Source organism: Dipodomys merriami, unplaced genomic scaffold, assembly GCF_024711535.1.
Source record: "Dipodomys merriami isolate MVZ:Mamm:240054 unplaced genomic scaffold, mDipMer1.0.p SCAF_44, whole genome shotgun sequence".
NCBI classification, from domain to species: domain Eukaryota; kingdom Metazoa; phylum Chordata; class Mammalia; order Rodentia; family Heteromyidae; genus Dipodomys; species Dipodomys merriami.
Window position 1 is genome coordinate 176,144 of NW_027206002.1, and position 27,731 is coordinate 203,874.

Consider the following 27,731-nt stretch of genomic DNA (forward strand, 5'->3'; position numbering starts at 1 on the left):
GTGAGGGTTTTTGTTTTGTCAGTCCTGGGGCTTGAACTCAGGGCCTGGGCACTGTCCCTGAGCTGCTTTTGCTCACGGCTAGCACTCTACCACTTGAGCCACAGCGCACTTCTGGCTTTTTCTTTGTAGTGTGGTACTGAGGCATCGAACCCATGGCTTCATGCATGCCAGGCAAGCACTCTACCTACCACTAAGCCACATTCCCTAGTCTTCTTTTTAAATCTGGGTTTTGAACTCAAGACCTGCTTTCTAGGCAGAAATTTATCTTGATGCTTGCAAGGCCCTACGTGAAGGTACTTAATATGCTTTATAGTTGTTCATGATGATGACATTGCTAATTAATTACCATCCAGCAAAGCAGTTAAATTGCTTGAGTGCTCTGCAAATCTAATGCAGGAGGCAAGATAAGGCAGATTCAGAGCCTCTGGGATCAGGCCCAGAGGATTCGTAGCTCAGATTTACTAGCTTTGGTAATTTGGTGAATTATTTAATCTCACCTTACAGGAGAAAAATGACTGCACTGCAGAACTTCTGGAAGTGTCCAATCAATGCCTTCCGCGGTAGTGGTGGCTTGGTTTTTGTCACATTGCCAAGGAGACGGTTGCCAAGGAGACGGTCGCTGCTGGGAAATACTAAAATATTTTAATAGACGTGCCTCATTCCCAACTGGCAGTAAAGACCAGCCACTCGTTAAATACCAACGCAGGCTGGGCGCCAGAGCCTCCAGGCCGGAAGTGACTCTGCCCCTAACAAACATGGCCTCCGAGTGACTTCCGCTCTCCCGTCTGTCATTTGGCTCCGCCGCTCTGGGAAGTTTATGGAGTCACGACGCGCTTGGCAAACGTTTCACAGGCATCCCGCTGAAGGGGCGGGGCCACGCTGCAGGGTGATTGGTTGCCGTGCGTTAGGAGCGTGGCCACGGAGAGCGAGACTTTGATTGGCTATCGTGAGGCGGGACTAGCGGGGAAATCCTGAATGATGATTGGTTGGGGGTGTTAGGCGCGCGCCCTCGGGAAATGAGACGTCGGTGCTGGCTCTCCCTTGGCTGCCGGGAGGCGGGGTGAACCGGCGGCCCCTGAGGTGACGGGGACGGCGTGGGGAGCCATGGGTCAGGCGGTGAAGGTGACAGGGGCTGGGGAGGGGTGGATGCAGATGGGGAGGGGAGGGGAGGGCACAACTGGGGGACGGTTGTGGAGTTCCTGGGGGTTGAGGTTGAGGACGCTGAGGGGCCGTCGGGGGCCTGCAGGTGCGCGGGTGGGAGGGGCTGCGGGTGGGGCCCCAGCGCCCGGCACCGGCCGGGACGGGGGGGGGGGGCCGAGAAGGGGGAGGTTACCCGAGATAAAAACACTCGTCTTGGAAACAGGGCGCTGGCGGCCCACGCGTGTCATCCTGGCTACTCAGGAGGCTGAGATGTGTGGAGCGCGGTTCGAAGCCAGCCTGGGCAGGAAAAGCCCCCTGAGAGCCACCAAAAAGCCGGAAGTGGAGCTGTGACTCAAGTGGTAGAGCGCTAGCCTGGAGCAGAAATGCTCCGTGATAAAGTTTCCAAGCCCTGAGTTCAAGCCCCCGGGGCCGACACGTACACACGCGCGTGCAAAAACATGGGTTGGGTGTGGCCCCCCCCCCCAATCCGTCTTCACTAGTATTGATTTGTCTGAAGGACCCATTTCACATCCCAGGAAATGAAGACCCAAAACGCGAATTTAAGATCCACCCAGCTTTCTTTAACGTGTAGTGTTTGCACGTGCTTTCTTTTGTAATAAAGCATTATACAAAAAAAAAAGAGAAAGTTCCAACCAGCCAATCGAGTGTTATGTTTGTTCCCATATCTAGAGATGAGGAACCAAGGAAAGATTCCCCAGCGAAATGCCTTGGAAAAGGACTTAGCGAGACACCTGTGAGACCCGAACCGGGGAAAGGGGGATGGCTGAGGGTGTTTGGGCACCCCAGATCCAGTCTCTGTAGGGACCCTGGGCTCAGGTTCATTTCTAGTCAAGTGTATTCCTTGTTGGTGCCCAGTTCTCAGGCAACCATCTCTTAGCTTTAAATATTGACGTGATGGTCAATTGGAATCTGTCGTTGCCACACAGCCCACAACACTGCAAGGGAAAAAGCTATGTTTTATGATACATCAGTAATAAGCCACCAAGCATCCCTCGTGGACTATTGAACTCAGGGCAGGGAAAGACACAATTCTATCAGGTTATTCATTCAAGAATTATATTGAAGCCGGTTGTTGGTGGCTCACACCTGTAATCCTAGCTACTCAGGAGACTGAGATCTAAGAGTATGACACTCTTATCTCCAAGTAACCACTAGGAAACCAGAAGTGGTGCTGTGGTAGAGTTATGTCCTTGAGCCAAAAAGTTCAGGAACAGTGCCCAGGCCCTGAGTTCAAACCCCAAGACGGATAAAAATAATAGTGATAATTATTATTATATTGAAGCCCTAAGATGAGTGTTCATGCCTGTAATCTTAGCCACTTAGGCAGATGAGATCTGAGGATTGCCATTGGAAGACAGGTCAGGCAGGAGTCTGTGAGACTCTTATCTCCAAAAATCTAGAAGTAGAGATGTGGCTCAGGTGGTAAAATGCTATCCTTGAGCAAAAAAGTTCAGGGACAGCAGCACCTAGGCCCTGACTTCAAGCCCCAGGACGTACACAAACACACAATATGTTAGGTACTAATAGCCATAAATTATCTGTACTGTACTACCTGGGCATGCTAAAGGCATCACTTTGCCTTTATAAAGCAATACACTAGGAGCTGGGAAGGTGGCTCAGTGGTAGAGTGCTTGCCTTGTATGCATGAGGCCCTGGTTTCAATTCCTCAGCACCACATAAGCAAAAAGAAAAAAGCCAGAAGTGGCACTGTGGCTCAAGTGGTAGAGTGCTAGCCTTGAGCTGAAGAGCTGAGGGAAAGCGCCGGCCCAGAGTTCAGGCCCCATGACCGGACCCAAAAAAAAAAAAAAAAAAAAGAAAGAAATACACTAGGTAGGGAGAAGGGCAATATTTTTAAATAATTTTTATTGAGATTAGGTGATTACATAAATTTCACAGTATTGTGGGAGTAGTGATACTTAAAGTCACAAACACATTTTAACCTTCACAGGGCAGATTGTCATTATCATGGTTTATAAAGCTTGTGGATAATATAAGCTTTGACAGTACAACTATTTCTTCCAAATTGGGTGATATGTACATTTCTTTCCTTTTGCTTAATGTCAGCTGTTCATCTTTCCCTCTCATTCCCTCCCATCACTTCCCTTGAAATAGTAAGTTCATTTCCATCAATGTCCAGTGCAGCTGATGGGCCAAGAAGGTCAATATTGAGAGAACAATATTTAGCACCTTTTTTGGACTTAGAAGTGAGAGGTAGCCTCAGCGTGTCACTGAAGTCTCTTGGCAGTGTGACTTTTTTTTTTTTTTTTTGGTTGATTGTGGTGCTTGAACTCTGGGCCTGGGCTGTCCCTCAGCTCTTCAGCTCAAGGCAAGCGCTCTACCACTTGAGCCACAACACCATTTCCAGCTTTTTCTGCTTATGTGTTGCTGAAGAATTGAACCCAGGGCCTCATGCATTCAAGGCAAGCGCTCTACCACTGAGCCACCTTCCCAGCCTGGCAGTATGACTTTTTACTAAATTTTCAGGCTCTTTTCTTACCCTTTTGTCTCAGTACTGCACTTCTCATGTGAGCAATCAGTTACCTCTCCTAAATTGTATTTTCTTTCTGAGCCCTCCTAAGATGTAAGTTCATGACTTTGTATGTGTGTGATTTGAAGAGCAGATAAAAGCTTTAGTTTCTTCAAAAGAGAGCAAATACTTACAATACTAGCAAACTGGTTTATGGCAAAATGATTATGACATAAGCATCCTTGTATTGTTTTTGTTCTTTGTTTCTTTGCATGTTTGTGTGTTTGGTTTTTTTGGGGGTCCGGTAGTGGGCCTGAACTCTGGGCTTGGGTGCTGTCCCTCAGCTCTTCAGCTCAAGGATAGCGCCCTACCACTTGAGCCACAGCGCCACTTCGGGCTTTTTTTTTCTGCTTATATGATGCTGAGGAATCAAACCCAGGGCCTCATGCATGCAAGGCAAGCACTCTACTACTGAGCCACCTTCCCAGCCCTGTGTTTTGAAATAGGGTCTCACGTATTCTGTGGTCCAGGCTGGCCTGAAACCATATGTAAACCAGGCTAACCTGGAACTTGAGAACTTCTTGGGACAGGATCCCTAGCCTCCCAAATTCTGGGATTACAGGTGTGCACCACCATTCCCAACTTTGTTTTGTTTGCTTTGTAGGACTTGGTATAATGCTTAAACTTTTTTTTTTCCCTCATGTGTTGGGGTTGGAGCCCAGGAACTCATTCATACTATGGATGTACTTTACCTCAGCCCCTAAACATTTTTAATTTAAATAAACAAGGGAAAGAGAAAGGTTTTTGTTTTGTTTTTGTTTGTTTGTTTGTGTTGCTGGTCCTACTTGAACTTAGGGCCTGATACTGTCCCTGAGCCTCTTTGTGCTCAAGGCGAGCACTCTACCACTTGAGCCACAGCACCACTTCTGACTTTTTGATATTTAACTGGAGGTAAGAGCTTTGGGGACTTTCTGCCCAGGTTGGCTTGAACTGTGATCCTCAGATCTCAGCCTTCTGAGTAGCTAGGATTACAGGCGTGAGCCATCAGCAACCTGCTGGAAAGATTTGTTTTTAAATTTTGAAGGCCTGATGTTTACAAGCTATTCTGAAAGGTAATTTAAGATAATAGGAATAAAAAGCACACACACACACACACACACACACACACACACACACACACACACACACACACACACACACACACACACACACACACACACACACACACACACACACACACACACACACACACACACACACACACACACACACACACACACACACATAAGAGAAATAAATAGAAAAGGAAAATTGTTTAATCTTTGTAATCCAGTATATAAAATGTGAAATTTTTTTCTCAGGAGGTCTGAATTCTGATTTTCTTAACAGGTTTTACAGCTCTTTAAAACACTGCACAGAACCAGACAGCAAGTTTTTAAAAATGATACCAGAGCTTTGGAAGGTAAAATGTGTGTGTGTGTGTGTGTGTGTGTGTGTGTGTGTGTGTGTGTGTGTGTGTTTGTGTGTGTGTGTGTATTCCCTTTTGTTTAAGTCTTTGCTTTAAATGGCTGGAGACCCCCACACCCACCTTATGTAATGAAAAGCCAGCTTGGGAACGACTTTCACTGGCTCTCTTCTGATGGTATATTTTGTTTGTTTTTTTGGGTTTGGGGGATTTTGTGTTTTGTGTTTGCCAATCCTGGGGCTTGAACCCAGGGCCTGGGCACTGTCTTTGAGCTTCTTCTTCTTTTTTTTTTTTGGTCGGTTGTGGGGGCTGAACTCTGGGTCTGGGCACTGTCCCTCAGCTCTTCAACTCAAGGCTAGTGCTCTACCACTTGAGCCACAGCGCCACTTCCGGCTTTTTCTGCATGTGTGGTGCTGAGGAATCGAACCCAGGGCCTCATGCATGTGAGACAAGCACTCTACCACTGAGCCACCTTCCCAGCCCTGACCTTCAAGGCTTGAGCCACAGTGCCATTCCTGCTTTTTCTGTTTATGTGGTACTGAGGAATTGAAACCAGGGCTTCAGGCATGCCAGGCAGGCACTCTACCACTAAGCCACATCCCCCGCCCCAAGTTTTTTGGGTTTTTTGTGCAGGTCCTGGGGCTTAATCTCACTGTCCCAAGCTTCTATTGCTCAAAGCTAGTATTAAACCATTTGAGCTACAGCCCCTTTCTGATGTGTTTGTTTTTCTTTCTTTCTTTCTTTCTTTGTTTTGTTGATTAATTGGAGCTAAGAGCCTCATGGACCTTTTCTACCTGGGCAGGCTTTGACTGTAGATTCTCATATCTCAGCCTGTTGAATAACTAGGATTATAGGCCTAAGTTACCAGTGCCTGGCTTAATATTATGTTTTGTAAAGATTTGTTTATACTACACTTCTTTCAGAAGTATATACTTAAAAAAAGATAAAGATTTCTCAAAGAATCAGAAAAAAAAAAAAGGTTGGGCCAGGTGCCAGTGGCTCACACCTGAAATCCTAGCTACTCAGGAAGCTGAGATCTGAGGATCACAGTGCAAAGCCAGACTGAGCAGGAAAGTCTATGAGACTCTTATCTCCAATTAACCACCAGAAAATCAGAGGTGGCTCTGTGGCACAAGTGGTAGAGTGTTTGCCTTGAGCTGAGGAGCTGAGGGACAGCACCCAGGCCCCAGAGTTCAAGCCCCGTGACCAAAGGAAAAAAAGATCGCATGTGAGAATTTCAGTGTTTGCCATGAGTTGCCTTTGGTTCAAGCCATGAGTCTTCTTTTATGTAAACAAATTTCTTTTATGGAAACAAAATTTCACTCTGGAAGACCAAATACCACCGTATTATCTGTGTCAGTCTGGAAGTCTCCACAGATATGGAAGGAAAATCCAATCCAAATCTAATTTACATCCACATTCTGTGTTTCACTGAAGCTTAAACTTAGGCCTGGACACTATCCCTGAGCTTTTTTTATTTTTAGTTTTAGTTTTGGCACTCCTGGGGTTTGAACTCAGGGCCTGGGCACTGTCCCTGAGCTTCTTTTGCTCAAGGCTGGCACTCTACCACTTGAGCCACAGAACCACTTCTGACTTTTACTGTTAATGTGGTACTAAAGAATCCAACCCAGGGCTTTATGCATGCTAGGCGAGGACTCTGCCTGGAAGCCACATTCCCAGCCCTCTATAAGCTTTTTTGCTCAAGGCTAGCTCTCTACCACTTGAGCCATAGCTCCACTACTGGCACTACTGGCGTTTTGGTGGTGAAGTAGAGATAAGAGTCTCATGAACTTTCCTGTGTGGGCTACCCTTGAACCATGATCTTCAGATTTCAGCCTCCTGATTAGCTAGAATTCCAGGTGTGAGCCATTGTGCCCAACTCTTAAGTACATTTCTTAACCTTCTTAAGAAGGTGTCTGGTAAAGTGGCCCCCACTTAGGAAATTAAGTTTTCCTAATTCGGAGCTGGGCTCTGGCATACTAACTGAGCAACTTTATACAGATTGTTCCATCAGTTGCTCACAACAGCATATAAGATTGAGTAGATTGGATTAAGCTGCTTCAATGATATAAAATGATATAACAAAATAGTATAGCAAAAGTCTTAATCTATTTTTTTTTTTTTTGTCGGTCGTGGGGCTTGAACTCTGGGCCTGGGCGCTGTCCCTCAGCTCTTCAGCTCAAGGTGAGCGCTCTACCACTTGAGCTACAGCGCCACTTCCATCTTAATCTATTTTTATCTGAATGAAGGCACTAAAAATTATATATGTGTCCTTCTTACTCTTGTATTTTAAGCTACCTATGTGTGTACATTGTTTAATACATTTGTCTTTATTGACTTTTGTTTTGTCAGTCATGGGGCTTGAACTTTGGACCTGGGTGTTGTCCCTCAGCTCTTTGGTGCAAGGCTAGCACTCTACCACTTGAGCCATAGTGCCACTTCTGGATTTTTTGTTTGTTTGTTTGTGTGGTGCTGAGGAATCGAACCCAGGAGGTCTTGTATGCAAGGCAAGCACTCTACCACTGAGCCACCTTCCCAGGCCCTTTATTGACTTTTGATAAAGACATTTTTGTCATGTCTGGGTTCATGAAATCAATTCCAGCACTTGGGAGGCTGAGACAGGAGAAATATGAACTTGAAGATAAGTGTAGGTTAGATAGTGAGACCTTGTCTGGAAAAAGAAAAAAATCAGGTTCTGGTGGCTCATGCCTGAAAGCCTCGCTACACAGGAGACTAAGAACTGAGGATCACAGTTCCAAGCCAGCCTGGTCAGGAAAGTCCTGAGACTCTTCTCTCCAGTTAAATACCAAAAAGCCAAGCCAGGCTCTGGTGGCTCATGCCTGTAATCCTAGCTACTCAGGAGGCTGAGATCGGAGGATCATGGTTCAAAGACAGCCCAGGCAGGAATGTCCGTGAGACTCTTTATCTCCAATAAACTGCCAGAAAACCAGAAGTGGTGCTGTGGCTTGAGTGGTAGAGCACTTGCCTTGAGCTGAAGAGCTGAAGGATAGCACCCAGGTGCAGAGTTAAGCTCCATGACCGACAAAACAAAAACAAAACTAAACTAAAAAACCAGAAGTCAAGTTGTGGCTTAAATGGTCTTAAGCCACAAAAGTGCTGGTCTTAAGCCCAAAAGCTCAGGGACAGGGCCCAGGCTCTGAGTTCAAGCCCTAGGACTGGCACAAAAAAGAAAAAAGAAGGGCTGGGAAGGTGGCTCAGTGGTAGAGTGCTTGCCTTGCATGTATGAAGCCCTGGATTTATTCCTCAACACCACATAAGCAGAAAAAGCTAGAAGTGGCACTGTGGCTCAAGTGGTAAAGCCCTAGCCTTGAGCTGAAGAGCTGGGGGACAGCGCCTAGGCCCAGATTTCAGGCCCTACAACCTACAAAAAAAGAAAAAGAAAGAAAGAAAATGAAAGACATTTTAATCTAAACACTTAGAGAAAAATATTTATTTGAATTTATTAAAATCTAGTGACTAAAGGGACACAAAATTGCAAGAGAAAAATAGAGTAATGAAAGTTTATATTACGCTCCCCTCTCCCCCGCAAATTTTGGTAGCCTTTCAAAACTCTCCATGAAACTTTTTAAATACTTTTTCTTATGCTTTGCTTTACATACAATCAAAACCTTTTCTTAGAGAAGTAGAAATTCATTTAAATAATATAAATTATTGGGACAGGAATTATAAGTTAGAAAAACAAACAACCAAGCTGGGTGCTGGTAGCTCACACTTACAATCTTATCTACTCAGGTGGCTGAGATCCGAGGATAGTGGTTCAAAGCCAGCCTGGGCAGGAAAGTCCTTGAGACATTTATCTCCAATGAGCCACCAGAAAACCAGAAGTGGCACTATGGCTCAAGTGGTTGAGCTGAAGAGCTCAGAGACAGTGCCCAGGCCCAGAGTTCAAGCCCCATCACTGACAAAAAAAAGAAAAGAAAAGAAAAACAAATAACCTTATATATATTTTTTTCTCTAGCAGCCAGAATAAAGATCAATGAAGAATTCAAAAGTAACAAGAGTGAGACTTCTCCTAAGAAAATAGAAGAGGTACAGTTATTTTCAATTCCAATAAAACCTAGAATTTTTTTGAAAAAGAGAAAATGATGGAAATAGATGGTCATTTGATTTTTTTTTTTTTTTTTTTTTTGTCGGTCATGGGGCTTGAACTCTGGGCTTGGGCGCTGTCCTTGTGCTCTTCAGCTCAAGGCGAGCACTCTACCACTTGAGCCACAGCATCACTTCTGGTTTTCTAGTGGTTTATTAGAGATAAGAGTCTCACGATTTCCTGCCCAGGCTGGCTTTGAACCACAATACTCAGATCTCAGCCTCCTGAGTAGCTAGGATTACAGGTGTGAGCCACCGGCGCCCTGCTAAAGATGGTCATTTGAAAGGAAAGTCATCCTTGAAACCCTCCACTTTACTTGATGTGGCTCACCTACTCAGGACCATTTCCCTGTCCCTAGAAGATAGCCCCTTGCCTGTGGCAAGAGCATGGAGGTAGCTATGATCAAAGCAAGTGCTGCTTAGCCAATGCAGAAACAAAATCCTCTCTTCACCTGAGGCAGGTTGGTGTTATAGAAACTCAGAACCCTAGATGGAACTTCCTTACTCATGTATGTGTGTGTGTGTGTGTGTGTGTGTGTGTGTGTGTGTGTGTGTGTGTGTGTGTGTGTGTGTGTGTGTTTGCATGTTTGCATGCACATTTGTGTGCATGTATGTAGATGTACCTGCCAGTCTTAGGGCTTGATCTCTGCCTGCTTACTGTCCCTGATCTCTTCTGCTCAAGCCTAGCCCTCTACCATTTGAGCCACAGCTCCATTTCTGGCTTTTTCTTGGTAGTTAATTGGAGATAAGAGTCCTCACGGACCTTCCTGTGCCAGCTGGCTTTAAACCATGATCCTCAGATCTAAGTCTCCTGAGTAGGCAGGATTACATATGTGAGCTACCAGCCCCCAGTTTCTCTGGGAATTTTTGAGATAGAATCTTGCTTTTTGCCTATGCTGGCCTGCAACCACAACCCTCTTCTTTTTTTTTTCTGCCAGTCCTGGACCTTGAACTCAGGGCCTGGGCTCTGTCCTTGAGCTTCTTTTGCTCAAGACTAGTACTTTACCACTTGAGCCACAGCACTTTTTCTTTTTATGTGGTACTGAGGAATTGAAACCCAGGGCTTTGTGCATGCTAGGCAAGCACTCTACTACGAAGCCACATTTCCAGCCCACAAGCCTCTTTTTTTTGTTGGTTGTGGGGCTTGAACTCAGGGCCTGGGTGCTGTCCCTAGGCCTCTCTGTGCTCAGGGCTAGGGCTTTACCACTTGAGCCACGGCCCCACTTCCCATTTTTGAGTTGATTAATTTGGAGATCAAAGTCTCGTGGAGACTTCTCTGCCAGGGCTGACTTTGAACTGCAATCCTCAGATCTCAGCCTCCTGAGTAGCTAGGATTACAGGTATGGATCACCAGAACCCAGCCACAATCTTCTTACTTAAGCTTCCCATGGTAGCTGGCCTAACAGACATGTGCATACACACCCAGCTTTTTCTGCTGAGTGGGCTGGCCTTAAAATGCAGTCCTCCCGATTTCAGCAACCTAAGTAGCTAGGATTACAGCCATGAGCCCCTGAAACTCTCTGACCAATGGATTTTAGTCTTTCTCCTTTGTTTTACTCATGCAACATTTCGTGACATCATACACTACCAGTTGGGAAAATGCACTAAGCAGTACAGTAAGCTCATCTTATTTGCAAGTTTATCATATATGGTTTTAACAGACACAGAGAAACAGAGAGAAGAGGAGAGAGAGAGAGAGAGAGAGAGAGAGAGAGAAATCAAAACAAAATTGCACAGCCTAGTTAATGTGGAGAAGCTCTCAGGCAGTCCTGTATTTAACTTGGTGTATGAGCTGCTGTTTTTATGTCCTGACCTTTGTACAAATCTGCCTCCCCGCAAAGCAGCTTATACCTACCTACAGAGCAAGGGAAAAGTGAATTGCTTAATTTAAGTGATAAACTGAAAACTTGTGGTTTGTTGAAAGGTGGCAGGTCTCTAAGCAGAAGTTGGGGACACTAGGAAAAAAGGCGTCAGGCACTATATTGCACCGCCTGAGCATTCACAAGTTTTCCTCAGCAGCAGTCCCCAGGAACCATTCACCCCCAGTTATCAAGACTCTACTGTAAGCCATGCACTATGGCTCAGACCTGTAATCCAAGCTCCTCAGGAGATTGAGATCTGAGGATCACAGTTAGAAGTTAGCTGGGACAGGAAAGTCTCTGAGGATCTTATCTCCAGTTAACTAGAAAATCCTGGAAGTGGAGCTATGGCTCAAGTGGTAGAGGGTCAGCTTTGAGTGAAAAAGTTTAGGGACAGTACCCAGGCCCTAAATTCAAGTCCCAGTAGCAGCGTGCGCACGTGCGCGCACACACACATACACAAGTCTACTGTACAGTGAATATAGTTTATTATATGAAATCTTAAAATTATATCTTATGGACTGGGAACGTTGCTTAGTGGTAGAGTACTTGCCTAGCATGCATGAAGCCCTGGGTTCAATTCCTCAGTACCACATAAACAGAAAAAGCAAGAAGTGGCGCTGTGACTCAAGTGGTAGAGTGCTAGCCTTGAGCACAGAGAGTCTTAGAGATAGATCCCAGGCTCTGAGTTCAAGCCCCAGGACTGGCAAAAAACATTACATATGGGCTGGAAAGGTGGCTCAGTGGTAGAACGCTTGCCTTGCATGCCTGAGGCCCTGGGTTCGATTCCTCAGCACCACATAAGCAAAAAGAAAAAAGCCGGAAGTGGCATTGTGGCTCAAGTGGTAGAGCACTAGCCTTGAGCTGAAGAGCTGAGGGACAGCACCCAGGCCCACAGTTTAGGCCCCACGACCGGACCCCCCCCCCAAAAAAAACATTATATATTATAATTACAGCTGTTAGTACCATATTATTATTATTATTTTTTTTTTTTTGGTCAGCCGTGGGGCTTGAACTCTGGGCCTGGGCCCTGTCCCAGTGAGCTACAGCGCCACTTCCAGTTTTCTGGTGGTTTATTGGAGATAGGAGTCTCACGGTCTCTCCTGCCCGGGCTGGCTTTGAACCACGATCCTCAGATCTCAGCCTCCTGAGTAGCTAGGATTACAGGCGTGAGCCACCAGCGCCCGGCCTTAGTACCATATTATTAGAAAAATCCTTTTAGTACCAGGAAGCTTCCAAGTTCATAGCACATACAAGTAGCTCTATGGTTCCAGTTTTTTTTTTAAATTTAATTTAATTTTATTTGTGAACATACTGTACAGAGGGGTTACAATTACATGGTTCCAATTTTTGCTTGAAAGCTGGAATTTTATCATTGTCAGCATATATTGTCAATTGGTTTTTCTCAAGACAAACACATTTCACTCGTGTTCAAGAAATTATCTGCCAACTGCACACCAGTGGCTCACACCCCTAATCCTAGCTATTCAGGAGGCTGAGGATCATTGTTCAAAGCCAATCCAAGCAGGAAAGTCCATGAGATTCTTATCTCTAATTAACTACCAAAAGGCAAAAAATGGAGCTGTGGCTTAAGTGGTAGCAAATGCTCAAGGATAATACCCAGGCCCTGAGTTTAAGCCACAGGACCAGCACATACACACACACACACATACACACACACACACACACAAATAATAATAATAATAACTAGCTGGGCACTGGTGGCTCAAGCCTGAAATCCTAGCTACTCAAGATGCTGAGAACTGAGGATCATGATTCAAAGCCAGCCCCAGCAGGAAAGTCCATGAAACTTATCTCCAATAAACGACTCAGAAAACTGGCAGTGGCGCTGTGGCTCAAGTGGTAGAGCGCTCGCCTTGAGCTGAAGAGTTGAGGGACAGCGCCCAGGCCCAGAGTTCAAGCGCCAGGACTGCCCAAAACATAAAATAATAATAATAATAATAATAACAATAATAATAATAATAACAACTAATCTGCCAAATACCTTGGTCTGAGTAATCATAGTTTCTCAAAGCTCTTTCAAGAAATTAACCTTTTTTTCCCCTGTTCTGGGGCTTGAACTCAAGGTGTAGGTGCTGTCCTTTAGCTTTTTCTTTGTCTTCTGCTCACGTGGTGCTGAGGACTCAAACCCAGGGCCTCATGCATGCAAGGCAAGCACTCTACCACTGAGCCACGCTCCCAGCCCCCTCCTTTAGCTTTTTCACTCAAGGTTAGTGCTCTACCACTTGAGCCATAGCTCCACTCCCAGCTTTTTGGTGTTTAATTGGAGATAAGAATCGCTTAGATTTTCCAGCCTGGGTGGGCTTCAAACCATGATCCTCAGATCTCAGCCCCCTGAGTAACTAGGGTTACAGATGTGAGCCTCCAGTGCCTGTCTTTAAAAGGCTATTTTTATGGAGGAAGTTATACTTCCATTTACACTTAAACAATACAGAAAAAGAATTTTGTCCTCACAGATCCCTGAAGGGATCTTCAATCTCTCAGGGGCCCAGAGCTAGAGAACCAGTGTTTGGGGCCCGTTTCTCACTCTGCACATGAGGTCTAATGCTAGAGGAGAAGATGGTTAACCTACACTATGCCTCTAATGACAGAGCCAACGTGGAACAGACTGTGTTCAGGAAACCAGCTCTATAAAGAAAGTCCCAAGCTGGGTACCAATAGCACATGCCTGTAATCTTAGCTACTCAAGAGGTTGAGATCTGAGGATCACAGTTTGAAGCTAGCCTGGGCGGGAAAGTCTGTGAGAATCTTATTTCCAGTTAATCAACAGAAAACTGTAAATGTCGCTGTGGCTCAAGTGGTAGCCCACTAGCCTTGAGCACAGAGAATCTCATGGACAGAGGTCAGGCCCTGACTTCAAGCCCCAGGACTGACAAAAAAAAAAGTCCTAAAGCCCTCACGTTTTTTTTTTTTTTTTTTGGTTATAAGGTTTGAACTCTGATCCTGGGCACTGTCCATGAGCACTTCAGCTCAAGGAGAGCACTCTATCACTTGAGCCACAGCACCGCTTCCAGTTTTCAAATGTACATTATAACAAAACATTCTGAATCTGTTTGGGAACAAAATATGGAGTAGATAGATAAGAGTTATAAAATTATCCCAAAATATTTGAGCTTTGTATATTGTAAAATGTTAAAAGCAACACTAACTAAAAAGGAATTGTTATATAAAACTATAGTTTTCAGCTAGGCTCTGGTGGCTCATGCTTGTAATGCCCAGGCCCTGAATTCAAGCCCCATGATGAACAAAACCAAACAAGCTAGAGTTTTCAAAACAATACATAGTCATGAAACCCTCTAAGAACTCACACTGGCTTTCTCAACAGCTGATGAAAATAGGTTCTGACGTTGAACTGCTCCTCAGAACATCTGTCATACAAGGAATTCACACAGACCACAACACACTGAGTAAGTAAACTTAAAGAATGATGATTTCTGGCCGCAGTGCATTTTGACATACTGAACAAATCCTATACCCTTGTTTGTTTTATTTATTTATGTAAATAAATTTGATCTTGAATTTGATCTCAGAACCTTGCACTTGGTAGGAAAGCAGTCTACCATTTGAGTCATGCCCCCAGCCTTTTGTACTTTTAGTTATCATTTCAGATTTTTTTCCTAGGGCTGCCCTTGAACTGCAGTCCTCCTGTCTACACTTCCCTTATGGCTGGATTTACAGGCGTGAAACTTCCATGCCTAGCTTATTTGTTGAAATGGGTTCTCCCTAGCTTCCCTGCCTGCCCCTCCCCACCTTGGTCATGGGGCTTGAACTCAGTGCCTGTGCACTGCCCCTGAGCTCTTTTGCCCAAGGCTAGCACTTTACCACTCGAGCCATAGCTCTACTTCCAGCTTTCTGGTGGTTCATCAGAGATGAGAATCTCACGGACTTTCTTACCCAGGCTGACTTTGTACTGTAATCATAATATCTCAGCCTCCTGAGTAGTTAGGATTACAGGCATGATCCATGGGCACCTGGCTCTCTCTAGCTTTTCTTTTTTTTTCTCTTCTTCTTCTTCTTCTTCTTCTTCCTCTTCCTCTTCCTCTTCCTCTTCCTCTTCATCATCATCATCTTTCTTCTTCTTCTTCTTCTTTCTTTGGTCAGCCGTGGGGCCTGAACTCTGGGCCTGTACACTGTCCCTCAACTCTTCAGCTCAAAGGTAGCGCTCTACCACTTGAGCCACAGTGCCGTGTCCAACTTTTTCCTGCTTATGTGGTGCTGAGGAATCGAACCCAGGGCCTCAAGCATGTAAGGCAAGCACTCTACCACTGAGCCACCTTCCCAGCCCCTCTCTAGCTTTTCTTTTGGTACTAGCTGATCTCAAACTGAGACCCTCCCAATCTGTACCTCCCAAAGTGGTTGAAATTATAGGTATAAGCTACCACACCAGCCTTTAATAGAGTTGTGGAGTTTTTTCCATTGGCTGGATTTTAACCTTGATTTTGCCTCCTGAGTAGCTAGAATTACAGACATGAACCACTAGCTCCCAATTTCAACAGGATAGATTTTAAGCTTTATATATAAAGGACTTGAAGGGTTGGGATATTGCTCATGATAGAGTACTTGCCTAGCATACAAAAAGTCCTGAGTTCAACCAGCAGTACCAAAACAAAGGTGTTCAACTTTATAGAAATGGAGTCATACAAGATTTTCATTTTGTCTGACCCTTTTTTATCTCAGTATTACATTTGTGAGATTCATTTACGTTCTCATATTCCTCCATGTCATAGCAAATACTGTTTGGACTTATCACCATGTCACAATTTATCCTTATGTTGTGGTTTAGGTTTTTCCCAGTTCAAGACTATAGTGGATAATGATCTTATGAATACCACGCATTTTGGTGGGGAAATGTGTGTAGAAATATGTGCATTACGACACACATCTTCAGAGCTAATATATAGTCGAAGTAAAATGTCTACATACTAGGATCTGGGTTTTTCACATAGCAGTTTCCCAAAGTTGTTCTGACTCCGTGAGCAGCTGCAGAATAAGTGCACAAGCTCCACTTGTCCTCAGTCCTCACTCAGACTTAGCAGCATGTGTCTCTGTAGCCTTGCTGGTCCCTGTGCAGTGCATCATAGTTACTTTCATTCATGTACCTAGTAACTAACTGAAGGAATAGAGCACCTGTTTAATGGACGTTTGAATATTCTCTTTGATGAAGTTCCTGCTTGTCTTTTGCTCATTTATCTTTTCCTAAAGGGTTGTCTGCCTTTTTAGTATTGACTTGGAAGAATTCTTTCCATGTTCTAAATGCAGATTTTTTTTTTTTTTGCCTGTCCTGGGGTTTGAACTCAGAGCCTGGGCACTATCCCTGAGCTTTTTTTTTTTTTTTTTTGGTCGTGGGGCTTGAACTTTGGGCTTGGTTGCTGTCCCTCAGCTCTTCAGCTCAAGGCGAGTGCTCTACTGCTTGAGCCACAGCGCCACTTCTAGTTTTCTAGTGGTTTATTGGAGATAAGAGTCTCATGGACTTTTCCTGCCCGGGCTGGCTTTGAACAGTAATCTTCAGATCTCAGCCTCCTGAGTAGCTAGGATTACAGGTGTGAGCCACCAGCATCCAGCGGTCCTGAGCTTTTTCTCAAGGTTAGCACTCTACCACTTGAGCCATAGCACCACTCCTGGCTTTTTCTGTTTATGTGGTAGTGGGTAATCGATCCCAGGGCTCCATACATGCTAGACAAGCACTCTACCACTAAGCCACATTCCCAGTCCAATATTTTGTTGATATATATTATAGGAGAATCTTCTCCATTGTGACCTGTCCTTGTCTCAGTAATGTTATCTTTCAGTGAAGTTTCTTTTCTTTTTTTTTTTTTTTTGCCAGTCCTGGGGCTTGAACTCAGGGCCTGAACACTGTCCCTAAGTTTCTTTTGCTCAAGGCTAACACTCTACCACTTGAGCCACAGCGCCACTTCTGGCTTTTTCTGTTTATGTGGCACTGAGGAATCGAATCCAAGGTTTCATGTGTACTAGGCAAGCATTCTACCACTGAGGATTTTGAGTTCCAAGCAAAAAAAAAAAAAGCTATCAAGTGAGGACATGAAGAGATTCTCTTGTGCCTTCTTCCTTAATTTATTGTTTGAGCCCCTTCATTTTGTTCTTTCTATTAACCAAAGTTGATATGTGTGAGATAGAGGTTATTCTGGAAAAGTCTTCTCTTTCCCTTGTTGGTCACATTGATTATAGAATCAAATAGCTTCAGCTGGGTGCGTGTGTTTCTGGACTTTAGGATCTCATCTGTCAGTCTGTGGTTCCCTCTGTGATCACAAGCCACGATGTCTTGACTGTGGTACACTGGTGTTTTCCCGCCTGGTACAGTCCGTCAGTACTGACAGATTTAGAGAGAACAATGTGGGAGGATTGCTTCTATTAGACACAAAGCTATTCATTGTCCTCAGGTCACAATCTTAACTTTTGATTATCTTTTCTACTTGAAAACAGCTCGTTGTCCTGTTTGTCAAAAAATGCACGTTAACATGGAGTTAATTTCACAGGCCATAGCTCTCAATCAGTTAAAGCCAGGGGCCAGGTACTGTTTTGTTTGTTTTTAAAAATCATGGTAAAATACACTTAACAATAGTGTGTGTGTGTGTGTGTGTGTGTATGTATGCGTGTGAGTCTTGAGGCTGGAACTCAGGGCCTGCGCAATGTCACTGAGCTCTTTTTGCTCTACCATTTTGAACCAGAGTACTTCTTACAGTTTTCTGGTAGTTAATTGCATATAAAAGTCTCACAGACTTGAATGTGGCTGGCTTTGAACCTCAATTCTCAGATCCCAGCCTTCTTTTTTTTTTTTTTTTTTTTTTTAGATCCCAGCCTTCTGAGTAGCTAGGATTACAGGTGTGAGTCATTGACACCTGGTATTGGAACAGATTTTTTTAACCTATGTTTTTAAAACTTGGTAAGAAAAAAAATGTGGTTATGTGGTTTTGTGTTTCTAACAAATGATGCCTTAGTGGAAAATAATAGAGATAAAAAAATGATAAAAATGATTTATTACCTGTAAGAATAACCAGCATGTTGTATACGTGAGCTCTAAATCTCCTTTTTTTTTATTCCAAGTAATATCTATGTTGGAAATTACATATTGAATTTTGAAAAGAATTTCTCATCTGAACAATTTGTCCTTTTATTCCTTGTAAAAACAACAGTTTGAACTGGTACCAGTAGCTCATTCCCATAATCCTAGTTTACTTGGGAGGCTAAGAATGAGGAGAATTGTGATTCAAGGCCAGACGATGAGTAAATGTTTGTGAGTCCCCTTCTCAGCACATATTTTGGTAGAGTGGCCTGTCTCTAAGCTATGTGAGAGGCCAGAATTGGGAGGATCATGATGTCAGGCCAAACTCCGTAGAAACGAAGCTAGACCTGGCAGCCTATACCTGTCATCCTAGCAACTACAAGAAGCCTGAAGCAGGTCCACAGTGCTTTGGTGAGAAGCAAGGCCCTGTCCTGAAAACAAACAAAGGAAGAAAACAAAAACCCAGGACTGTAGGTACTGTACAGGACATAGGTACTGTACAAACGCCCAGTACAAAAAAAAAAAAAGGCAATTGAATTATTTCAAGTGATTTCAAGGTTTTTTTTTTTTGTTGTTGTTTGTTTTTTTGTCATATGTGGGGCTTGATCTCTGGGCCTGGGCGCTGTCCCTCAACTCTTCAGCTCAAAGCTAGCGCTCTACCACCGGAGCCACAGCGCCACTTACAATTTTCTGGTGGTTAATTGGAGATAAAAGTCTCACAGTCAGGGCTGGGAAGGTGGCTCAGTGGTAGAGTGCTTGCCTTGCATGCATGAGGCGCTGGGTTCGATTTCTCAGCACCTCATAAGCAGAAAAAGCTGGAAATGGCACTGTGGCTCAAGTGATAGAGCACTTGCCTTGAGCTGAAGAGCTCAGGGACTGTGCCCAGGCCCAGAGTTCAGGCCCCACGACCGACCAAAAAACAAAGGTCTCACAGACTTTCCTGCCTGGGCTGGCTTTGAACCATGATCCTCAGATCTCAGCCTCCTGAGTAGCTAGGATTACAGGTGTGAGCCACCTGCACCCAGCTTACTTCAAGGTTCTTTAGTATAGAAAGAACCATTCAATCATGGGAAGAATTCCTTATGTTAAATGTTTATTTTCTATTCTTTCTCTTCCTTCCTTCCTTCCTTCCTTTCCTCCCTCCTTCCTTCCTTCCTTCCTTTCCTCCTTCCTTCCTTCCTTCCTTCTTTCCTTTCTCTCTCTCTCTCTTTCCCTTTCCCTTTCCCTCTCTCTCTCTTTCTTTTTGTCCATTGTGGGGCTTGAAATCAACCTGGGCGCAGTCCCTCAGCTCTTCAGCTCAAGGCTAGGGCTCTACCACTTGATCCACAGCGCCACTTCTGGTTTTCTGATAGTTTACTGGAGATAAGAGAGAATCACAGACTTTCCTGCCTGGGCTGGCTATGAACAGCGATCCTCAGATCTCAGCCTCCTGAGTAGTTAGGATTACAGGCATGAGCCACTGGTTCCTGGCTCTGTTTCTTTTTAGTAGTACTGGGGCTTGAACTCTGCTGCTGAGCCTTGTCTCTTAGCTTATTTTCGCGCTTTTTTTTTTTTTTTTTTTTTTTTTTTTGTGGAGAAGCGCATCCACAAACTATTCCCTCACTGTCCCTACAGTACCATCCTGGAGCAGGGGCACTGGGGAGGAGACATGAGTCAGAGACAGGTCCTCGGGGAAAACACTGTGCCCAGTGCAAGTTCCCCAATTCCAACTTAGCATTTTGCTTATGTGCCTGATATATTTAGCAATATGTCTGCAACTTCAGACTCAAATATCTTAATGTCATGTACATTACTTCTACCCAGATGTCTCTTTGATTCCCTCACTGTAATAGATGCTATCTGTAATATTTTCTTTTAAATCTTGGCTCAGATTTTGACTTCGATCTTTAATTGGGCTAAAAGCTTTTTATTTGAAAAAGTCGCTTTTTAAATAATGCATTTAATATGCTCACAGTCAATCAACCTTTTCAGAGGCCTGAACTACGGGAAATAAATTGTGATCTCAGTGTATTTCCTTCTTAAAGATCTGGCAAGGTCAGTGTTACAGTTCCTTGATCTACTGTGGACTACTTCAAGGATCTTACAATGAAATCAACTTCAGTGAAAATTAGTGTATAGCTATGTAAATGTGCTTTTATAGCTATGTAATGTATATAGGCCTAGTTACAGTGTCAGCAACATGTGAATACAGAAAAACTTGTTGTAAAGATTTTCTTTGATCCTAGCTACTCAGGGAGCTTAGATCTGAGGATCATGGCTCAAAGCCAGCCCAGGCAGAAAAGTCCATGAGAATTTCAGCTTGAGGCTGATACAGACCAAAGAACCTGTAAACAACATCTCTGAATTCTAAAGCAAAAGAAGGGAGGGGGTTCTGGGGGTGTGGCTCAATAGAGCACCTACATAGCAAGCACAAGGCTCTTAATTCAGACCCCAGTACCACCAAAATAAAACACAAAAGAAGTGATTTCAAGATAAAGATTATGAAGGTGGGCAGAAAAGACCACTATGGAAGGATGACAATCATGCTTAAACATTAGAACAAGATGTTTGCTTGTGGCTATTTGTACCTGGGACAACTGGAAAGATTCAAAATCTGTAATGTTTTTTGACAGGCTTGTATTGCCAGGAAACCCCAGGCTTATTTAGCTTATTTATTTATTTATTTATTTATTTAGTCATGAGGCTTGAACTCAGGGCCTGGGCACTGTTCCTGAGCTTTTGTGCTCAAGGTTAGCGCTCTATCACTTTGAGCCACAGCTCCACTTCCAGTTTCCTGGTGATTAATTGGAGATCAGAGTCTCACAAGCCAGGCACCAGCTACTCAGGAGGCTGTGGTTCAAAGCCAGCCTGGGCAGGAAAGTCCTAGAGTTATCTCCAATAAACCACCAGAAAACTGGAAGTGGCTCTGTGGCTCAAAGTGGTAGGGCTAGCCCTCAGTGAAAAAGCTCAGGGACCACACCTAGGCCCTTAGTTCAAGCTATAGGACTGACAAAAAGTGGGAAAAAAAAAAAAAAAAGGATCACAGAAAGCCGGGCACTGGTAGCTCACACCTGTAATCTAGCTATTCAGGAGGCTGAGATCTAAGGATTGTGGTTCAAAGCCAGCCCAGGAAGGAAAGTCTGTGAGACTTTTTTTTTTTTTTTTTGGTCACTTATGGGGTTTGAACTCTGGGCCTGGGCGCTGTCCCTCAGCTCTTCAGCTCAAGGCAAACACTCTACCACTTGAGCCACAGAGCCACTTCGGGTTTTCTGGTGGTTTATTGGAGATAAGAGTCTCATAAGCTTTCCTGCCTGGGCTAGCTTTGAACCATGATTCTCCGATCTCAGCATCCTGAGTAGCTAGAATTACAGGTGTGAGCCACAGGTGCTTGGCTTTATCTACCTTTCTTTAATTCATAAGTCTTTGAATGCATGACAACAGGAAGTAGATTGTGGAAACTTGCATAACCCAGAAGAACATCTGCCCCTGTAGCTCTGCTTCTAGACAGAAAGACTGGCTTTGAGACTTCAGGACCTAGAGCTCTGAAGTACAGAGCTCCACCAGAAACAGAAACAGTCAGGTTCTGCCAGATTGCTGACCCAACTCCTTGACAAGCAGGCCTGGCTCTTCTTGTGCTGCGGGATTGAGGAGTTTCTGTGGAGCTGTGACTGCACATTTTGTTTTTCTTCTACTGTCTATTTTTCACTTAACTCCAGTGGGTGTCTACCACACAATCTGCCAAGGCTGCTGGGCACAGCCACCAGACATCCTCTGCCCATCTGCATGAGATCTTAGGATGCAGGTGGGAAGTGGAAGTTACTACAGTGGGAAGAGGGGTATACATGCACGTGTGTGTATAGCTAAAGGGATATGACAAGAAAAAGAAGGTTATATCCCAGACTACATGGTATCTGTCTGGCCTTCATAAGACCAGTGTTCTGGGTTTTATTTCCAAAAAAATCCTGTCTTCCTGTTAAAAAGGAATGAGCAGGAAGGGCTCTGCCCCATGGCCCTTCTCCTTTGCCTACCTGGAGTATGCATGCATTGATTGCCGCAGTGAAGGCCTCCTACCAAGAAGGGCTACAAAACACCAGGAAAAAAGAGTCATGGAATCCTAGAAGCGTCAAGGATTTTGCTAGACCCAGGGCATTCAGCTGTGTTTCCTGATAATGTGAGAAAATGAACTCCCACATTGTTGAACTTCTGGTTATTCAGAGTAAGCATATTCTGAAATAATAAAGGTAGGTTTAGTCATTTTGTTTTTCATTCTCCTGTAAAAGCATGTTTCTAACATGCTATGTTGTCATTTGTTGTTTGTCTTGCCCATTAGATTCTGAAGTCCTTGAAGAGAAAAACTCTTCCTTCCCCCCTACCCCCAAGTCCTAGGGCTTGAATTCAGGGCCTAGGTGCTGTCCCTGAGCTGCTCTTTGCTTAAGGCTAAGGCTAGTGCTCTATCATATGAGCCACAGCTCCACTTCTGGTCTTTTATGAGAATTGTATTGGAGATGAGACTCTCACAGTCTTTCCTGCCCTGGCTGGCTTTGAACTTCAATCTTCAGATCTCAGCCTCCTGAGTAGCTAGGATTCTAGGTGTGAGCCACTAGCACTGGGTATGAAAGACTTTTTATTGGCCTGCAGGCATGGCTTAGCAATAGAGCACCTGCCTAGTAAGTAATAGGCCCTGAGTTCAAATCCTAGAACCACATCAATCAGTCAATCAATAGGAGTTTAGTATGACAGTTCCATATGTGCATATAAAAGCATATAATATCATACTCACCCCCTTTCTCTAGTGAAACTTATATATTAACATTTGTGTTTCTTATTTCTTGATATAATTTCTAAAATTAAACAAGCACTTTTTCCGCCCCCCCAATACTGGGGCTTGAACTCAGGGGCACTATCTCTGAGCTTCTTTTGCTCAAGGCTAGCATTCTAGCACTTGAGCCACAGTGCCACTTCCTGCTTTTTCTGCTTATGTGGTACTGAGGAATCGAACCCAGGACTTCATGCATGCTAGGCAAGCACTCTATCACTGAGCCACATTTCTAGCCGCAGGCATATATTTTTTTTTTTTTCTTTTTGGGTCTGTGGGGCCTGAACTCTGGGCCTGGGCGCTGTCCCTCAGCTCTTCATCTCAAGGCTAGCACTCTACCACTTGAGCCATAGCACCACTTCCGGCTTTTTTTTTTCTGTGTATGTGGTGCTGAGGAATCGAACCCAGGGCCTCATGCATGCAAGGCAAGTGTTCTACCACTGAGCCACATTCTCAGCCACAGGCATATTTTTTTTGATAAGTGAAACACATTCTTCACTCTCTAATTAAATATCCAAAGATCTGAGAAAAGCAAGTGAGATATAAAGAATGACTAAATAATACAGATTTAATAATAACTGGTTTTCATTTTGGTAAGATAGATTTACCATGTAGTTGATAAGAGCATTATTTTTAGTAAGATTAGTTCCTTTCTTTATTAAGTAAAAATAACAGTTTAACTTTTGGGATGAATTTCTTGTATTTTTAAAATTTTTATTATTAAACCTGGTGCTGGTGGCTCATACCTGTAATCCTAGCTACTCAGGAGGCTGAGATCTGAGGATCATGGTTCAAATCCAGCCTGGGCAGGAAACTCTGTGAGATTCTTATTTCCAATAAACCACCAGAAAACCAGAAGAAGTGCTGTGGCTCACGTGGTAAAGCACTTGCCTTAAGCTGAAGAGCAGAAGGACACCACCACTCAGGCCCAGAGTTCAATCCCCACAACTGACCAAAAAAAAATTATTATTATTATGAAGGTGATGTACAGACAGGTTGTAGTTTCATAAGTCAGGTAATAAGCATTTCTTTTTGGACAATGTCACCCCTTCCCTTACTTCCAGATTTTCCCTCTCACCCCACACTAAGTTGTTTTTGTTTTGTTTTATTTTGGGTCTGGTCGTGGGCCTGAACTCTGAGCCTGGGCGCTGCCCCTCAGCTCTTCAGCTCAAGGCTAGCATTCTACCACTTGAGCCACAGTAACACTTCCGGCTTTTTTTTTTTTTTTGCTTATGGGTGCTGAGGAATCGAACCCAGGGCCTCAGGCATGCAAGGCAAGCACTTTACCACTGAGTCACCTTCCCAGCCCCACCCACCCTAAGTTGTATAATTCATTTTCAACATAATGTCTAGTGAATAGACATAGTATCTAGTGTCTAGTTTCAACATAGTGTCTACTGCTGCATTTATTCATCCTTTATCCCTCCATTTCTGTGCCCTCCTTACCCTCCTGAAGACACCTAAACAGTCAAGAGAAAAAATGAAAACAATGACACCAACAAAGGAAAAAACTCTTGTTTCCATTTTGTTTTGGTAATTTCTTTCTTTCTTTCTTTCTTTCTTTCTTTTTGTCAGTCCATTTTCTGGTGAGGAGATAAGAGTCTCACAGATGTTCCTGCCTGGGCTGGCTTTGAACCACAATCCTCATATCTCAGCCTCCTGAATAGCTGGGATTACAGGCAGGAGTCACTGGCTCCCAGCTTTTCTTTCCTTTTGTCTTTTCTCTTCACTTTTTTTTGGGGGGAGGGGGACAGTCATGGGACAGGGCCTGGGTGCTGTCCCTCAGCTCTTCAGCTCAAGGCTAGTACTCTACCACTTGAGCCACAGCGCCACTTCCAGCTTATTCTGTTTATGTGGTGCTGAGGAATCAAACCCAGGGCCTCATGCATGCAAGGCAAGCACTCTATCACCGAGCTATCTTCCCAGCCCCTTTCTTTCTTTCTTTTTTTTTTTTTTTCTTTCTTGTTTTGGTCAGTTGTGGGGCTTGAACTGTAGGCTTGGGCGCTGGCCCTCAGCTCTTCAGCTCAAGGCTAGCGCTCTACCACTTAAGCCACAGCACCACTTCCCATTTTTTGGTGGTTAACTGGAGATAAGAGTCTCAGGGCTGGTGCGGGTGGCTCATACCTGTAATCCTAGCTACTCAAGAGGCTAAGATCTGAGAGGATCGTGGTTCAAAGCCAGCCCAGGCAGGAAAGTCTGTGAAACTCTTATCTCCAATAAACCACTAGAAAACCAGAAGTGGCACTGTGGCTCAAGCAGTTGAGCACTTGCCTTGAGCTAAAGAGCTGAGGGACAGCGCCCAAGCCCAGAGTTCAAGCCCCATGACCAACCAAAAAAAAAAAAATGTCTCACAGGCTTTCCTCACTTAGGCTGGCTTTGAACTGTGATCCTCAGATCTCAGCCTCCTGGGTAGCTAGGATGACAGGCGTGAGCCACAGGCACCTGGTTTCCTTCCTCCTTTCTTCTTTTTTCTTTTGTGGTACTTGGGTTAAACTCAGAGCTTTGAGCTTACTAAGCACTAACTCTACCCCTTGAGCCAGGTCCAGGTCTTTTTCATTGTATTGTTTTCAGATAGGATCTCAAATTTTACCCTACTGTTGGCCTCCACTGCATGTTCCACCTCTTTGGTGCCCATGAACAGTATCCTGTCCAGTTTATTTGTTGAGATTAGGGGGAGTCTCACAAACTATTGCCTGGGGTAGCCTCAAACCACAATTCTCCAAATCTTTACCTCTCAATTTAGTTAAGGATTATAGGCATGAACCACTACACCGGCTTTATTTATTTATTTTTTTTGGTCAGTCATGGGACTTAAACTCTGGGCCTGGGCACTGTCCCTGAGCTCTTCAGCTCAAGGCGAGCACTCTACCACTTGAGCCACAGTACCACTTCCAGTTTTCTGGAAGTTAATGGGAGATAAGAATCTCATGGACTTTCCTGCCCAAGGCTGGCTTTGAACCTCAGTCCTCAGATCTCAGCCTCCTGAGTAGCTAGGATTACAGGCGTGAGCCACCAGCACCCAGCTTGGCCTCAATATTTTGTTCTTGTTTAGCAGTGGTTTCAAAGAGGGCACTGTTGGCTTTGGGGCAGAGGTGCTGGGAACACACTGTACTACTGCTGCACCCCCAGCCCGTCGTTGGCATTTTGGATATGAACGTTCACTGTGCTGGACTGTCCCACACATAAAAATTTAGCATCTTTGGCTTCCATCCACCACATTCCATCTTCCAGCTGGCATGACAGCGCACACTCCCTTGGTCAGAACTTCCTTGTAGGTGTTGAGGCTGTAGCTGAGTGGTAGATACCACACACAGGCTTATCACGTGGGAAGCCTTGGGTTCAGTCCCAGTGCCCAGCCCCACCCCACCCCCCAAAAAAGAAAGGGGAAAAAAAAAGAACCATTGTTCTATAAATTTGGAATATCTAAATTAAAAAGGTATTCCTGCTGGATTCCAAGAGTGTAAAAAAACAAGACATACAGCCAGGAGCTGGTGGCTCAAGCCAGTAATCCTAGCTACTCAGGAGGCTGAGATCTGAGGATCCCAGTTCAAAGCCAGCCCCCAGGCAGGAAAGTCTCTGAGACTCTTATCTCCAAGTAACCACTCAAAAACGAACTGTGGCTCAAAGTGATAGAGTGCTAGCCTTGAGCTGAAGAGCTCAGGGACAGTGCCCAAGACCTGAGTTGAAGCCCCAAGTGCACACACACGTATACAATGTATGCACACACATACATGTACATACACAGGGTGTTCTTTTTCTTTAGTAGGTAAATAGACTATCCAGCTGATAGTTGTAATTGTTGGTAATCAGATGGCAGTGTGTTGTAGCTTAATTCTACAAAGATATTGAATTAGTTGTGTTAAATAAATGATAAAGAATTAAGTTGGTTTTTCTATAACCAACTTATATTTTTCTATAATCTAAAAAGAGAACCCTCTTTTTTTTTTTTTTTGTTGGTCGTGGGGCTTGAACTCTGGGCCTGGGCGCTGTCCCTCAGCTCTTCAGCTCAAGGCGAGCGCTCTACCATTTGAGTTACAGCACCACTTCCGGTTTTCTGGTGGTTTATTGGAGATAGGAGTCTCACGGTCTCTCCTGCCCGGGCTGGCTTTGAACTGCGATCCTCAGATCTCAGCCTCCTGAGTAGCTAGGATTACAGGCATGAGCCACCAGCGCCTGGCAGAACCCTCTTTTTTTGTTGTTGTTGTTGTTGGTCGTGGGGCCTGAACTCTGGGCCTGAGCGCTGTCCCTCAGCTCTTCAGATCAAGGCTAGCGCTCTACCACTAGAGCCACAACGCCACTTCCTGCTTTTTCTGCTTATGTGGTGCTGAGGAATCAAACCCAGGGCCTCATGCATTCAGGGCAAGCACTCTACCACTGAGCCACCTTCTCAGCTCCAAGAGAACCCTCTTAAATGTCTCTATTTAGAATCATTTTTCTACCTTAATACGTTAACTAGAATAAATAAGATTTACCTTAAACCTCATAACTCAGAGATGTGAGGGGAAGTGTGTGTAATTTGCATTTACTTCTACTTCAGTGATTAAACATGAATTCCCATTTTAACAATCCATTTTGTTTTTCTTTCAGAATTGGTCCCCAGGAAAGATCTTCTTGTTGAAAACGTGCCATATTGTGATAAACCAACTCAGAAGCAATGAAGTTTCTAGAGTAAAACAAGTCTTCACATCATTACCTTTAAAATGGATCATTCTACCCAAAGTCCTGGAATTCAGATACTTCTCTCTAAATGGACAGATGGGAAAATGAGTGAACGAAAGAAGAACTTCATAATTAAATTCACATTAAAATGACATTGCTTAGAACTGCAGAGTATA

At 44.3% G+C, this 27,731-nt stretch overlaps 1 protein-coding gene across 3 annotated transcripts; it reads left to right on the forward strand.

Moving 5' to 3' along the window:
• Positions 1–987: 987 nt before the first annotated feature.
• Positions 988–27,731, forward strand: Lyrm7 (LYR motif containing 7). Of its 3 annotated transcripts, none has more exons than XM_069993669.1 (5): positions 1,000–1,122; positions 5,018–5,090; positions 9,076–9,143; positions 14,406–14,487; positions 27,484–27,731. In XM_069993669.1, exons 1-5 carry the CDS (start codon positions 1,105–1,107, stop codon positions 27,552–27,554), a joined length of 312 nt encoding a protein of 103 aa, XP_069849770.1. In that variant the 5' UTR covers positions 1,000–1,104; the 3' UTR covers positions 27,555–27,731. The 3 variants fall into 3 exon arrangements, with proteins under 3 accessions (XP_069849768.1, XP_069849770.1, XP_069849769.1); XM_069993668.1 differs by having other exon boundaries at positions 1,002–1,122; positions 9,073–9,143; XM_069993667.1 differs by lacking the exon at positions 14,406–14,487 and having other exon boundaries at positions 988–1,122; positions 9,073–9,143.

What these genes read in the sequence shown, in the direction of transcription:
- Lyrm7 (XM_069993667.1), top strand. An exon ending in TGATACCAGAGCTTTGGAAG is followed by an intron (nt 5,091 to 9,072) that starts GTAAAATGTGTG and finishes TTTTTTCTCTAG; the next exon opens with CAGCCAGAATAAAGATCAAT. An exon ending in CTCCTAAGAAAATAGAAGAG is followed by an intron (nt 9,144 to 27,483) that starts GTACAGTTATTT and finishes TTTTTCTTTCAG; the next exon opens with AATTGGTCCCCAGGAAAGAT.